The sequence below is a fragment of the Setaria viridis genome, chromosome 6 (assembly GCF_005286985.2).
Source record: "Setaria viridis chromosome 6, Setaria_viridis_v4.0, whole genome shotgun sequence".
Classification (NCBI taxonomy): Eukaryota; Viridiplantae; Streptophyta; class Magnoliopsida; order Poales; family Poaceae; genus Setaria; species Setaria viridis.
Window position 1 is genome coordinate 35,060,971 of NC_048268.2, and position 14,875 is coordinate 35,075,845.

General features: G+C 47.8%; 2 protein-coding genes and 1 non-coding gene across 3 annotated transcripts; 1 reads left to right on the plus strand and 2 right to left on the minus strand.

Moving 5' to 3' along the window:
- Nucleotides 1-1,384: 1,384 nt before the first annotated feature.
- Nucleotides 1,385-1,526, minus strand: LOC117862309 (small nucleolar RNA Z247). Its single transcript, XR_004641960.1, has one exon. It is a non-coding gene; the product is annotated as a small nucleolar RNA Z247 (small nucleolar RNA).
- A 1,072-nt stretch (nt 1,527-2,598) lies between these two features.
- Nucleotides 2,599-3,101, minus strand: LOC140223263 (uncharacterized). Its single transcript, XM_072294789.1, has 2 exons — nt 2,987-3,101; nt 2,599-2,879 (listed from the first exon to the last, which is right to left on the minus strand). The coding sequence occupies exons 1-2, from the start codon at nt 3,099-3,101 to the stop codon at nt 2,599-2,601; spliced, it is 396 nt and encodes a 131-aa protein (XP_072150890.1).
- Nucleotides 3,102-10,410: 7,309 nt separating this feature from the next.
- Nucleotides 10,411-14,653, plus strand: LOC117861361 (bZIP transcription factor 29). Its single transcript, XM_034744898.2, has 4 exons — nt 10,411-11,563; nt 11,645-11,777; nt 11,867-11,951; nt 14,040-14,653. Exons 1-4 carry the CDS (start codon nt 10,566-10,568, stop codon nt 14,255-14,257), a joined length of 1,434 nt encoding a protein of 477 aa, XP_034600789.1. The 5' UTR covers nt 10,411-10,565; the 3' UTR covers nt 14,258-14,653.
- Nucleotides 14,654-14,875: the final 222 nt, after the last annotated feature.

The window sequence follows — 14,875 nt, forward strand, 5'->3', positions numbered from 1 at the left end:
CGCATAACTGGAATATCATAATTTATGACTTTACGGGAAGGAGACTGATGAGATAAGTGGTTGTAAGAAAGGCATGATCTCAGTATTTCAAGGGTATGGATGCATTAGCGAGGAGAGCGAGGCCTACCTCAACTATATGACGATGCTTCCTTTCGGCTGCACCATTTTGTTGATGTGCATGGGGACAAGATACTCGGTGGGTAATCCCTAATCGTTGGAAAAAGGAGTTTAATTTCTCATATTCTCCTCCCCAATCTGATTGGAGAGATTTAATCTTGCAGCCGAACTTTCTTTCTATGAGCCGCTCAAAGTCTTGAAAGACTTGAAACACATCAGACTTTTTCTTAAGCAGATAGATCCAAGTGTATTTGCTAAACTCATCAATAAAGCTAATATAGTAACTGTGGCGCCAATGGATAGGGGTGCTGGCCCCCATACATCCAAAAACACAAGATCAAGAGGAGCTTTAGATGCACTATTTGATATAGGATACGGAAGAGGATGGCTCTTGGCCATCTGACATGAATTACAAATAGATTCTGAATTATTGTCACTAGCACAAGGAAGCTTATTTGAGCTAAGAATTCTCTCTACTATAGGAAAAGCTGGATGACCAAGTCTACTATGCCATCGAGTGGTAGAAGGCTTATTGACTGAAAAAGCTTGTTTTCTGGACACTTCTTGGGATAGATGTGACCCTAGAGGATAGAGACCACTGCGGGATCTACCTTAATGGATGACTTTCTTCGTCTCCTAATCTTTATACAAAAGAAATTTGGATGAAATTCTACGAAGGTATCATTATCTCGAGCTAATTTATGAACTGAGACTAGATTTTTACTAGCACTAGGAACATGAAGGATATTTTTCAGAATAATGTTTTTGCTAGGGGTATGTAAAGTTGTATGATCAATGTTACTAATTTTCATACCTGTTCCATTAGCTGCATGTACTTGATCTCATCCAGTATACTTGTCATGAATTGTCATCTTCTCAAGTGCACCAGTGACATGATCAGAAGCTCCACTATCTACATACCAATTTGTGTCGTAGCCATAATTGGTTGTAGCTGCCCCTGCCACCTTTTGACCTTGATGATCCTCATCTTCGTCATATCCATATCAGCAACGATCTACTTCATGTCCCGCTTTCTTGCAAATCTGACAGATTGTTTTGTTACGTGGACCTTGCTTGGCTGAATTTGAGCTGCTAGATCCACGGCCACCTTCATACTGTTGGCCACCACTTTGGTACTGTTGACCGTGGCCACCACCACGTCCACGTCCACGGCCACCACGGCCACGACCACCAAAGCCGCATCCTCTACCAACCATGTTAGCTGATGACTGAAACTGATTCCTTTCTTGATACATCTCCATGCATTGATCATAAGTAAGAAGCTGAGAATACAACTCGCTCAAGGAGAGAAAGCCAACACGACAAAGCATCGATGATACAAAAGGATTATAATCAAAATCAAGGCCGTTTAGAATGAAGTGAACCATCTTATCGTCATCTATAACTTTTCCAACAGTAGCCAATTCATCTTTGAAAGAGCACATCTCGGTGAAATAAGCTAAAGTGGACATGTTACCATTCTTTGTTATGGAGAGTAAGACGCGTAGATTTGCTATCCGCGTCTTGGAGTGCGCCGAAAACATTCTTTCCAACGCCTCCCAAGCTTCTGCTGCCGTAGTTGCTATTGCTACTGGTGGCAAAGCATCCTTGGTGAGAGAAGTTAGCAGGTAGCTCAACACTTGCTGATCTCTCGCAATCCAGGAGTCGTACTCAACATTATGGACGATCTCCTTCTTGTCGTCTTCCTTGACCACCTCCAAGATCTTGGGCGGCTCCGGCGTAGATCCATCTAGAATCTCCATGAGTTGAGCTTCTCGTATGGTAGGAAGGAAGTGAGCTTTCCATAGAAGATAATTGTCTCGGGTTAATTTCTTCGAGACCACTCCTAGCACCGGCAGGATAGAAGTTGATGTCGAGCCTTCCATAAAAAATAATTGTCTTCGACCACTCCTAACACCGGTAGGACAGAAGTTGATGTCGACACCGCCATGGTTCTGGTGCTGAAAATTGCTGGCGCAAGTTCTGCTCCTGACGCAGGGCTTTTGGCAGGAGAGAAAATTGCTGGCGCAAGTTCTGTTCCTGACGTAGGGCTTTTGGCAGAAGGTGGCGCTGAAAATTGCTGGCGCAAGTTTCTGTTTGGCGCATGGGCTTTTGGCAGGAGGTCGTTGATGTTCAGGAATAGGGTGCTCTGATTACCGTGAAAGAAAAGAGTGAAACGTGGTTGCCTATATTAACTCACCACGATTACGAGTTTATAAAAGGATGAAATTCACTAAGAGATTTACATAAGTACGGTCTCATTTACCATTTACCTTATATGTTTGAATTACAATAGGACACCGTCTATCTCTGAAGAAAACCAAAGATCACAACCGCACGCAGGACTCCATCGAGTCCGAAACATGTACAATCATATCTGTTAACACTCCAAGCGTACCAGCAGGTCGATCTCTAGTTCTAGTAGCTTGCCTGCCCAGAGGTTTGGCATCAGTCTGGGGCGATCTCTAGTTCTAGTAGCTTCTAGACCTTGCCTGCCCAGAGGCAGTCGTCGTCGAGCAGCTGGGACGAGCTGTCGCTGCTGATCTTCTTCTTGGGTGGAAAGGACGAGGAGCCGCCGACGTCGCCGTCGCCGTGGTGGTGCCGCCGCAGGATGAGGTCGCGGACGTGCGGCGGCGGGCGAAGGCCCATCGCGGCTGCGCGGTCCCACCGCCGGAGCCGCGTGACGCCGATGCACGGGCCGTAGGACGTGTCCATGTCGAACTGCCGGAGCGCCTCCTCCTCGGCGCCGTACTCCTCCTCTGCTGCGCTTCCATTGTCACGACGCGACGCGACGAGAGATACATACATATAATTAGGTATAGAGAGACGATCGAGCGAGCTGGCGATCGGCGGCGGCGCGCGGGCGTACCTGCGGCGACTCCGTCCTGCTGCGGTTGGGCGTTCTTGGGTTTCTTTTTGGGCGCCGGCTTGGGTTTCTTCCTCTGCCGGTAGAAACCCTTCAGCCCGCCCCGCGTCGGCGCCATGGGATCCACCTCGATGGTCTCCTCCTTCGCCGATCCAGCCTTGTTACGACGAACGATGCTCTGCTACTCTCGACCTGCCGGATTCCTTCCTAGTAGCCAAAAAAAGAAAACGAAAAAGTTGGATCGTGTGGGATTCCAACTCTCTCATCCTCCTCCTGTTCTTCGAAGAGAGCCCTTTCCACGATTGATGGGCCTGGTGTCATCCAGTCTTTCCGGCCTGACAAATGGGCTTGCGGCCCAACGCAGTGCTTGTATTTCTCTTTTTCTAGACTTGTCAACTGTCATCATATGTCAAAGTGCTTTTAAACTCCTGAATCCTGATCGACTTTCCTGAATTGTATTCCTAAGTTCGTTCCTGAAGGTGATCACGTTGCCCCTCCAATCAAGTCAAATTGAACAAAATTACAAACATGCATATAATGATCCAATCGCCTATATATCAGGCATGGGACATTCAACAAATCCCAAAACCGCATTAACAGAAAAGAATTACTGCTGCTGCTTTTTCTTTAGTACCGATGAACGCCAGTCGCAGATATGATCGCAGGCAGAAAGGCCGGCTCCTGGTTCCAATCGTATTTCTAGTTTTGGAACACGTCGATGATGCTCGCATCGCCGGTCACAGGCGATCGGATCGTACGGGGACGGACTGCCGATAGCAGCAACAGCAAACAACATCAGTAGAAACCCTACGGGCCCAGACAAAAATGGATCCAGAGACAAAAATGCCGAGTGGACGAGAGATTTGGGAAGACGAGAGAGAGGCCCGCTGCGTCGGACTTCCGGCCCATTTGCCAAATATATGGCGTGGGCCTGTGGGCCCGCCCGGTCCAAAACAAGCCACCCCGGGGCCGCGGCCTCAGAGGCCCAGGAAAAAAGCGCAAAGGAAATCCGTGTGCCACGCCCAGTCAGTCCGTCCCAGCTCGGCCCGGTGGCAGTGGCACCACCGGGGGGATGGGATGGGCGGCGACAGCGACGGCGGAAAGCGTGGTTTGTCGCGGCGCTCGACGTGCCGCCTCCCCGGCCGCGGACCGGCGAGAACGAGATCCTCCTCCCTGTCCAAAGCACACGCGGCGGGCGGGGGCCACGCGATTAATAAGCAGCCAACCGATGGAGCGGATTAATTAAGAGCGCGAGCCCCCCCGCCGCGCCGTCGCTCTCGCGCACGTCCACCCAGCGCCGCGGCAGACCACGTTGCATGGACACCGGCGCCGGCCGGCCGTCCATCCATCCATCCGTCGCCGACGGCTCCCAAGTCGCCGCCGCAGCAGCAGCAGCAGCGTGATTTTCTTTTCCTTCCTCCTTTCGCTTTCGACACCGGCCCATGCAGGTGAACCGGTGAGGCGGAACGGCGACGAGTGGCGCCGGCGCCGGCCGCCGGCTGGCTATTTAATTCGGTCAATCCTATTCCTCTCCGTTGGATCGTCTGGAACGTGCAAGATTCTTCTTTTCTTCTCTCCCTCTCTGCTCTTGACCGGCCGCCGCTGCCTCTGCCGTGAATGAGATTGCCTGACTCAGCAAGGCACGTCGAGTTCATCGGTTTAATTAGTAGGCGCCAAGAGATTAGAGAGAACTGCGGCATCTCTAAATGACGAAACCGACCCTGGAATCGGGCTAAAATCGAGCCCTCATTCGGCCACGTCATCAGTATTTCATGGCCGTCGGATCTCGAGCTAAGTTGATAAGGTCCATTTGAGTGCTCGGTCGTGAAGCTTCGGGAGTCGTCTCGTGCGCGGCTAAGGGAATGTTTGGCTTTAGGCTAAACTTCGGTCTATCACATCGGATATTTAGATGCTAATTAGGACTATTAAATATAGTTTAATTATAAAATTAATTAGAGGCTAATTTGTGAGATGAATCTATTAAGCCTAATTAGTTCATGATTTGACAATGTGGTGCTACAGTAATCATTTGCTAATGATGGATTAACTAGACTTAATAGATTTGTCTCGCGAATTAGCCTAGGGGTTCTGCAATTAGTTTTATAATTAGCTCATATTTAGTCCTCCTAATTATCATCCGAACATTTGATGTGACAGGGCTAAAGTTTAACCCCGTATCCAAATAGCCCCTAAAGCAAAATAATACGACGTCGCCGTGCCCGCCACCTCGTCCCCCACCTTGTGTGGCTTCCGCTTCGGTCGCTGTCGGCGCTGGGGTTGCGCCGCTAACCGGTCGTCGAGAGCATCGCACGTAGTGACCTTCCCCTTCCCTCTCACACCATCACCTCTGCGACCCGAGCAACACATGCCAGGATACATCCACCACATGCACGAACTCGCCGCACCGTGGCCTCAGCCCCTCCGTCACTCATCATCTTCCCCACTGGCAACACGGGCGCGAGCATTAGTGAATCAACCACACGTGTGGCCGTGCGGGGCAGGGCACGCTGCAGCTTGCAAAATTTGGCCGAACGACGTGGGCGCAAGAGCATGCCGTCGCTGCCACGGACACCGTTGATGAGTGATGACAGGGATGGGAATCCACGACAGCGGCTCGGGGCGGCACGGCAGCAGGGCCCAGGCAGGCATGTGTCCCGATGATGTTAGCAGGGCTATTAAAAAAAGGTCGAGGCTCGTGAATCGATCATGTTCGGGTCATCTTAGGCTTGGTTCGGGATCGGCTCGATTTCTAAACGAGTCAAGCTCAATCCTAACTCAAAGCTCGTGAGCTTTTCGAGCTCGAGATCGAATAGCTCGTGTACTATGATTGGCCATGACTTATGAGATGTATACACATATATATACTCTATTTTTCTTGCCTAATTGTACTATGCAATTCTCAATGTCTCCAAGTAATGCAATGAATCTAGTTCGATTACTATATAAACTTTGTTGAACTATGTTTATAAATGATATAAATCTGAAGGCTCGTGAATTGCTCGTGACTGACTCACTGTAAGCTCGACTCGAGATTGGCTCGAATCATAAATGAGCCAAGCTTGAGCCTAGATCTAAGCTAGGATGGTTTTGAGGCTCGGCTCAGGCTCAGCTTGATGCTCTAACAAGCTCAAGCTTGAGGCGATGAGCTCGCTCGAGCTCGGCTCGTTTACAACCCTAGATGTTAGGCTGTCCAGCCATGCGAGGAGGGAGAAGAGAGCGGGATGGCAGCCAACCATGGTGCACTGCAGCAGGGGTCCTCCCCTACCACCATCAATCTCTCATCTCTAGTATGGACAAGGCTGTTACAGGCATACTTTGCATGTGCTCTACAACCTGTATGTTCCCTCCTCGGCTCTGCCCACTCTCCAATAGGTGCTGCTCATCAAATGCTCAATGAAATGTCTGAAAGATGATTGTATTGTTTTTTTTGTCTTCTTGAAGATTAAGTGAATTGAATTCTGCCAAGTTCATATCTTGATATAGTTAAATAAAAATGAGAATGAAATAATACCTGAAATAAGAAGATAAAATGGATTTATGGTGAAATATCAAACCCAAGCTGCAACGCCATGGCCCATGGCTGGCCTTGGAAGGACGAGCTTAAAAGTTCGAGGCCACCCGCTCCTTCACCGACCCTTCCCTCCAGCCACACGTCCTTCCTGCCCTCCAGCCATCTGTTACTTTTTCAGTGTTCTGTGATTAGTTTTTCAGCTCCAATTTTGCTACAACATTCATGATCATGCGGATGCTTGATCTCCGGTAAACTATGTACAAATTCACGGTTGCAATCTAAAGCTGTATAGCGGCTAGCTTTATTTGTCAAATTGGAATGATCTATGTTGTCTTGGTTACCTATCTCAAATTGTTACTTTCAGCATTCATTTATTGTTAGCCTTGTATTTTTTTTTAGTATCTTGGCTCCTACTATACAACTGGGATGTTTATCATGCAAATAATGCTTGCAAAAGTGCTATGGGTGTGCAAGTAAGCAGTCATATGCAATGCAGACTTTACTACTACCTTCAAGATTATGTATTTTCCTGATTCCGTAAGGTTGTATCGTCAGTATGCATAAGAACATTTATTATTAAGAGGAAAAAATATTGTTGCCTACGGCTTTTATTTTCTTATCTTCCTTGGCTCATGTAAGTGAATGTTATGCATAAATCCGTGAGCATGCTCTTTGGCAGCAAGAATGGATAAATCACGGCGCCTCATTCAGTTGCCAAACAAGCATGAGGCTGAGAAATTTAATGTTGGTGACATCTTGAAGGCATTTTATCCTTTTTACAGTTTTTAGAAGATCGGAAATTGATAAGACCAGCAAGTGCATGGGGTGACTCTGAAGCTGATCAAGAAAATTTAGCTAGACCTGCTGCTTCATGAACGGTTCGAAGGAGAAACCGTCCTATCCAATGCAACATTCATGTCAAAATAATTCTAAGCCATGAGCCGACATCTTACAGGCCTACACCGTTCCAATCAAGCTGGGCGCGGCAATGCCGCGCGGAGTTTCTAGTGCATCACGAATTGGCTAGTTAAAGCATCTCCCCAATCTCGGCGCACATCGTGGTGCCATCCCCGCCGGCGTCAAAGCCCCTCGATCTGCCGTGCTTTGAGATGGTCTTCGGGCCTGGCAGATTTCCCTGTCCTGTTCTTGCTCGGCTGCACGACTTGGACGTTTCCAGAATGATCTAGAAGTTCCATAAATAAAAAGATGTATAGAAGGGGAACTTCTATACTACGACGTACTGGAAACGTACTGGAATATGCTTGTGTCCTACATTTCAGAATACTGAATCTCGCTTGACAAAACAACTGATCTTGCTTTTTACTCCGTATTAAAGTATTTCCAAGAGTACCCATTTTTTAAGATTTTATTTTGTTTATTCTCCTATATTTCTACCAATATAAGCATATTTTCCTCTCTAAACACTGACGTAGACCCGTGAATGTATGCACGCACACTTAATGCTTTGGATACACGATGTCACTATGAGGAGTTGAGGATAGTCAACACCGATTTTTGTGGTGAGCCATCCATCTGCTTAGGACTAGGGGTTGATCCTGCCCCGCATTGACCAGTAATTTATTGTCGTCCCATTGTACACAGTTCCACCATTGCCAATTTGGGCTGAAATCCAAGAAAACATAAGGTAGAGTGACATAAGCTATAAAGTTGCCAAATATTGTCGCTCATCCATCCAAATGCGATGTATCCTGCCGAGCCAACACGGATTTTTGGTTGAGTCATTCATCCACGTATGACTAGAGGTTCATCTGGATTCAACCGCTGCACACCCACCAATTTGCTGGCGTGTCAAACTATCGACGCTTGTTCCTACCACCCATGTTTTTCCGTGTAATTGGAACAAAAACCATATAGAAGGTTGAAGTTAGGCTATATCTAAGTGTTTGTTTATCTACGAGATGGAGCAAATCTAATTTTGAGTACAATGTTTAGATCCGAAGAGATGATTGCTTTAATTTCTATTGAATGTTAAGCTATTTATTTTGATTGTAGAGTATACTATAGGAGTTTTGATTAATATCTTCATATCGGAGAGAAGTGAATTAAAGATACAATTTCTGACCATCTTACAAATAGATATAGGCACATCTGCGTCTCCCAAATTGTTTGCTCACTTCTTTATCTCTTCCTCCCTCTTGAACAAGGCCAAGGCAAGATATTAGAAAAATTTAAAAACATTATTTTCACTCAACTATGAGACTAGGGGTTGATTCAGCCCTCGGACTCACCAACAAGTTCTGTAGTTGTCCTCATTACAGTACTGAGGGAAATGTCTTTTAATGATTCTTTCCCCCTTTACAGCCCCAAGCAAGGATGCATAGCAAGAAGGAGAGGTCATGCCAATTTTGCACTCTACCAGTTGCGACCAGCGCTATGTGTGTGCTTGATCGCCTGATGCTCAAAGTCTAGCGTTTAAACTTCAAAAACTTGCTGCTGTGCTAGACGGCTACATGTTTTATGTCACTTACTACGATCCCCTTTAGCATCATGAACCTGCTTTGGATATACTGATATGCATCTATGGTAGATGCAGCAAGTGCTTCTTGAGTTACATTGTGGATTTGGATTGTTATACTGGTTGGATGGTTTTGATGCACTATTCTGCTAGCAAAGAAATTCAACACTGCTGCGTTGCTTTGGTAGTTTCTCTATTGTCGAAGGCATAGATAGCCTGGTTGTGCTGCTTCACAGTTTGATTTGGCAGTCGTAATGTTAGGATCACAGTAGGGCGCGCATCGCGCGCCAAATGTTCTAGTCTATTTAATGCTAGGGGCTGCTACAGCCCTCACCCTCAAAGACAATCTATTGCCGCCCCAAAAGACCAATCTACCGTTGACGGTTTGGCCCGCAATATAAACCGACATTTGGCAGGGTGACATAGACTAGCCAAAGATTGGAAGTTTGGCACTTGTCCAAACGTGCCGCATCCTACCGACTAAGCACCGATTTTTGTATTGAGCCGTCTATCTATCTAGATCTAGCAGCTAATGCAGCCCTCACACTCAACAACAATCTATTGCTGCCCTAAAATACCGATGCACGACTCTACCGCTTTTGGCTTGGCTTGCAATACAAGACAACATATGGCAGGGTGACGTAAGTCTAGGCTTACCAAATAATGTCATTCATCCAAATACACCGTAACCTGCCAAGCTGACATTGGGTTTCAATTTGAGCTATCCATCCATATATGGCTGAAGGCTCATCTAGATTCAACCGTCGCACACTCTACTAGCATGTCAAACTATCACGCACATTCTTGCCGCCCATGGTTCCTGACTTCCCAACCCCGGTTGAGGACACCACCAATAAATTCCAAGGTTATTTAAAATGATTGACTAGGCAATCAAAGAATTCATGTCTCCATGCAAATAGGATTAAGCATGCCCAAACAACGCATGCACTCCTTCGCACAAAAGAATGCCCAATTGCTGCAACAAATTAGCAACCATGACTAGCGCTATTTCACTCCAATCAGGGAGCAAGTCAAGAGTCAAGACCCATGTGGTGGGGGACGATCGAAAGCGGCAAAGAACAGGGGGCCGGCCCTAACCCCACGCACACGCACCCACTAATTGCGGCGCCATCAATCATTAACAACCAGACCCAACACTAAAATTATCGGAAATGCCCCCCCGGATTGGATATTAGCGGTCAATGGGACAACGCGGAAAGGCCGGAAAGGAGGGGCTGATTAGACATTTCCTCCAATAGGATCACGCGTCACGTAACCCGGCCTCGGGCCACATGCACACGCGAACCCACCACCGATTAACCCCGAGCCCCCCTGAAAAAACTAAGAATTCCAATTGCTTCCATTTTTTTTCTTTCTTTCTGGTTTTTGTTTCCTAGCGCTAGCTTGCTGCTCGCTCTCCATCCTCGGCTGGGCGGCTGGACTGCGTGCGCGTCCATCCACTCCGCCATCTCCTCCTCCTCCAGCTGCGGGTTCGGCGCGCCTCGGCTTTGCCTCCCCCAATCCCCTCTTGGCTCTTGCGCTCGCCGCCGGCATTCCGGCGGTTCCTGCTGCGCGCGGGGCCTTCCGGAACCGCGATGGACGACTCGGGAGCCGCCGATCCCGGCGCCGCGCGCCACCACCTCTCGCCGCAGCTCGGGGGCCAGCAGCCGCAGCCGCCGGTGCCGCGCTCCCCGACCCCGCTCGACCTGGCGTCCGCCGCGGCGGCGGCGTCCGGGTACCGCCGCCTCTCGCCGTCGCTACGGCCGCCGGCGCACCCGCAGGCGCGCCTCCCGTCGCCCTACGGCCAGATCCCCGCGCCGGGGGGCGGGGGCCACCACGCGCGCTCGCTCTCCCAGCCGCTTTTCTTCTCGCTCGACTCGCTCCCGCCGCCACCGTACGCCGATCTGGGCGCCGCGGCGCACGCGGTGCCGCCGTCCCCGCCGTCGTCCAGCTCCGACCCACATCCGCCGCCGCCGCCGCCGCTCGGGCTCCCGCCCAGGAAGGGCGGACACCGGCGCTCGCACAGCGACATCCCCTTCGGCGGCTTCGCGCAGCTCAGCCCGCCGCTGCCCCCGCCGGCGCCGGTCAAGCGCGAGGTCACCATCGCGGCGGAGGGGTGCAGATCGGACGGCGGGGACGACGCCGCCCTCTACGACCTCGTCAACGCATACATGGACCTGGACGGCTTGGACCCGCTCAACTCCTCCGAGGACCGCCACGACGACCGCGACAGCCGCGCCAGCGGCACGCGCGCGGGGAGCGCGGCCGAGAGCAGCGAGAACGAGGCGGAGAGCCAGTCCACGTCTGTGGACAGGAAGGATGGGGGCAAGTCCCGGCATTGTCGCAGCCTGTCCATGGACAGCTTCATGGGGAAGCTCAACTTTGCTGCTGGGGATGAGTCTCCCAAGCTGCCACTGCCTTCTCCCGGCGGCAGCCTCACCAGGAGTGGGAGCGGCTCCCTGGAAGGTGGTGCCGTGGCACTGTTTGATATGGAGTTTGCCAATGGAGAGTTCACTGAGTCTGAGAAGAAGAAGATCATGGCAAATGAGAGGCTTGCTGAGATAGCTTTGACTGATCCTAAGAGGGTCAAGAGGTGTGCATCCATTTCTTCGTACTGTGTGTAAATTTTTCTCTTTTCCTGAAATTAAGCATTTTGATTTGTGGAAAATTTCAGGATTCTGGCGAATCGACAGTCAGCAGCAAGGTCAAAAGAGCGCAAAATGAGGTACATTCAGGAGCTTGAGCATAAGGTGCAGGTATTGCAGACGGAGGCTACAACACTCTCAGCACAGTTGACAATGCTGCAGGTTTGTTCTGTAGAGCTGCTGAGCTGGTGGGATTATATTTTGTGTTATGATTCTTATGGTTTAAGTTATCTTGTTCTACTTGTTTGCAGAGGGACTCAGCTGGACTGGCCACTCAGAACAATGAGTTGAAAATCAGGCTGCAAGCAATGGAACAACAAGCACAGCTGAGAGATGGTAAGCTTCTTGCAGTTGTGAACCTTGTCTTCATTGGTTCTAAGTTTACTAGGAACAATGAAAAATGCTTTATTTTGCCTTCAAAAGCTAGCATAATGACTAATGTACCTTGCATTCTCGCACATTGTCCATTCTGTTTGATTTCCAAAATCCAGTTGTCAAGTTGCTCACAGAAGTTACATATGCATTGGTTGCTTGCTGTTGTAAATCTTGTGGCATTGTTTTTTGTTGTTGATGCATTTCATGCTCAACTTTACTCTGGTACTTGGTAGTGTTAGACATTTTGGAAATTTTCCATGTGGGATTATTAAACTTTGTCTTGATTGAGTGTAGCTATCATTACTTAAGTTTCATCCTTGACAATGTAGTCTCTACGTCAGAACTGGATGCACACTCAAAGTCTTACCAACCAACCTAGCTGCATTATAAAAATTACCAATCCTCATGTATAGGGAAAAAACATGATTACTTTCTTATTGATCAACTGCAGAGCAAACTCACAATGACACTAATGTGTATTGATTCCCTTAATGCTAGTATGTGAAATTGGCCTTGCAATACTCACTCCGTTTTAAATATATGACGTTTTGGACAAGCTAATTAATTAAAAAATGACACCTGCACCTCACATCTCGGCACAGTGGAGTGTGTAACCCTCCTGCTGTGCAAGTCAACCCCTTAATTTCCTGTAATTTATAGCACCTGACAGAAATAGCAGCTTGTGGCATATATTTAAAAAGGGAGGGAGTAATTTTTTAATTACTAGGTAAATACCTGGCTGTTTTTTTTTGTTATGGGCATTCAATAGAAAACCATGAAAATAATTTTGTTAGTTCCAAATGGATCAGACACTTCAAAGTTGATAGAACGATCAGAGATCGCAAATAGTACCCCACTTAAGGGTTGTGCAGCAATTACACATGATGACTTATAGCATCTTCAAGAAACTCATTAGTAGTTTTATTTAAAGTTTGTTATGTATCTGCTTATCTGGTTGAAGTGGAAATATTGCATGGTCTTCGACGAATGATGAAAGTATCATTTGCAGATTATCACAATGATTAGATAATATATCGGCCACAGCTATATTCAGTTTAGTTAAGCATGCATGTATGCCGTGTTTTGTTTTTGGTGTCCATTGCTTATCTTGAGAAGTTCTGCATAAATGTACATTTGCTAACTTGTGGTTGGTAAAAGACTTGGCTTTCCTTTTCTGATTAATCAGATAATTTAGTTTAGTGATTATCAAAATATAGTTTGCTACGCAGATGAGTTCTGAATGCCAAACGATTGTATAACTTATTGTTTCTGGGATCTAACATGAGGGATACTTATTGTTTTTTCTCCCTCACCCTGTATGCCCTATCTTTTGTGCTTATTTATTATTTTTAGTCTATCGCAATTGGTTTCAGCAAATGCTGTGCAGAGGCTAGGATTTCACGATCAGTAAATAACAGTAGTGAAAGAATTGGCATGACATCGTGCTATTGGTTAATTTTAGTTCACAACTCAAAGTGTATTCATCTGCTTGCAGCGTAACCAGTACTGACATATGTTAAACTCTGATAAAGCTAGGCAGAAGTACTGTTTTGCCAGTCATTTTTCATGAACACCTGTTTTGCCAATCGTAGTGTTGAGTGTAGTTGGCATGATCAAATGTCGGTGGCTGTGTACAGCAAGGTGGTTTTTTTATTCATGATGATACTATTTGGCGACTGCTAGGCCTACCGCCTACCTTTAGAACTTGCATGCGTGTTCGTGAAAAGATCTTTCACGGGAAGCCTATATGATGTTACGTTATCACCATGTTTGGTGCCGCACACGTTATTTGCCATTTGAAAAGGGTGTTTCTTCCTTTCAAGATTTTAGATTCAGTCAGTCAAGTTGCAACGTTCACTCAGTTACAAATATAGCCACTTTGCTTGCTTGCTTGCTTTCGAAATCCGTATTCTAGGCTTCTGTCACCTGAGAACTTCTACAATGATGTATCGGTGCCCGCTGTATAATTGCTAATTTGCTGCACGATCTACATTCACCTGTACCTTTTCTTGTTGTAATCTGATCCATGTATACGCACTGTATATGCAGCCCTGAATGAAGCGTTAACCGGCGAGGTCCAGCGTCTGAAGCTTGCCACTGGTGAGATAAGCGATGGCCGCATGCCAAAGAGCCTACAGCAGCAGATGAACTCCCAGATGCTCCAGCTCCAGCAGCTGCAAATACAGCAGCAGCAGCAGCAGCAGCAGGCTCCGCAGACGCAGCAGCAGCAGCAGCAGCACCAGCAACAGCCTCAGAAATCGGCATAGACCAGGGGGTGTCCAGCAAAGGATGCAGAAGCTGATTGAGCATGGCAGATTGAAGGATGGCCGGGAGGAAGGATAAACAAAAAAAAGAAGAAAGAAATCTTTTGCGTATATCAGACAGGTTGTAGGATAGGTCCCATGAGTTGCTTTTGTTGAATACCTTAGTTGGTTGGAGTATATGTCGTGGTGGTCGTACCATACATGAGATGAGACAAGTCCCCTGTGTGCCGAGTGTTGAGGCGTCGTGGTAGGCTTGTGGTAGCGCTCTCCCTGAACGTTCTCTCCGAGATGCGTTGCTTCTTTTTCAGTACTTTTGTCTAAGAAGAGGGTTAGAGAAGGGTGTCACAGATGTACCTGTGTAATAGTGTAATTATCTTATCTATAGCGTACCTTAGTGTCCGTGGTGGATCGTGATGTGTTTGTTGCTGGAGTGTGTTTGTGGAGTCCTGCCGTGGAATGGAATGGACTGTGTCGGAGCTGCGAAAGTGCAGTGTCTGAAGGTGGCCACGACAGTGCGGTGCAATATAGAGTGGCTGAGGTGATTGCTGTACCTGTTCGGTATACCTGCTGTTCTCTGCACGGATGATGACTCTAGTCTTCTTCCTGTAGCAGTCCGTGCTC

Bases quoted from the DNA above. Each gene is read 5' to 3' on its own strand.
- LOC140223263 (XM_072294789.1), bottom strand. From the start codon at position 3,101: ATGGCGCCGACGCGGGGCGGGCTGAAGGGTTTCTACCGGCAGAGGAAG. The intron at 2,880-2,986 runs GTACGCCCGCGC...ATGGAAGCGCAG, and splicing joins GCAGGACGGAGTCGCCGCAG to CAGAGGAGGAGTACGGCGCC.
- LOC117861361 (XM_034744898.2), top strand. From the start codon at position 10,566: ATGGACGACTCGGGAGCCGCCGATCCCGGCGCCGCGCGCCACCACCTC. The intron at 11,564-11,644 runs GTGTGCATCCAT...GGAAAATTTCAG, and splicing joins GATCCTAAGAGGGTCAAGAG to GATTCTGGCGAATCGACAGT. The intron at 11,778-11,866 runs GTTTGTTCTGTA...ACTTGTTTGCAG, and splicing joins CACAGTTGACAATGCTGCAG to AGGGACTCAGCTGGACTGGC.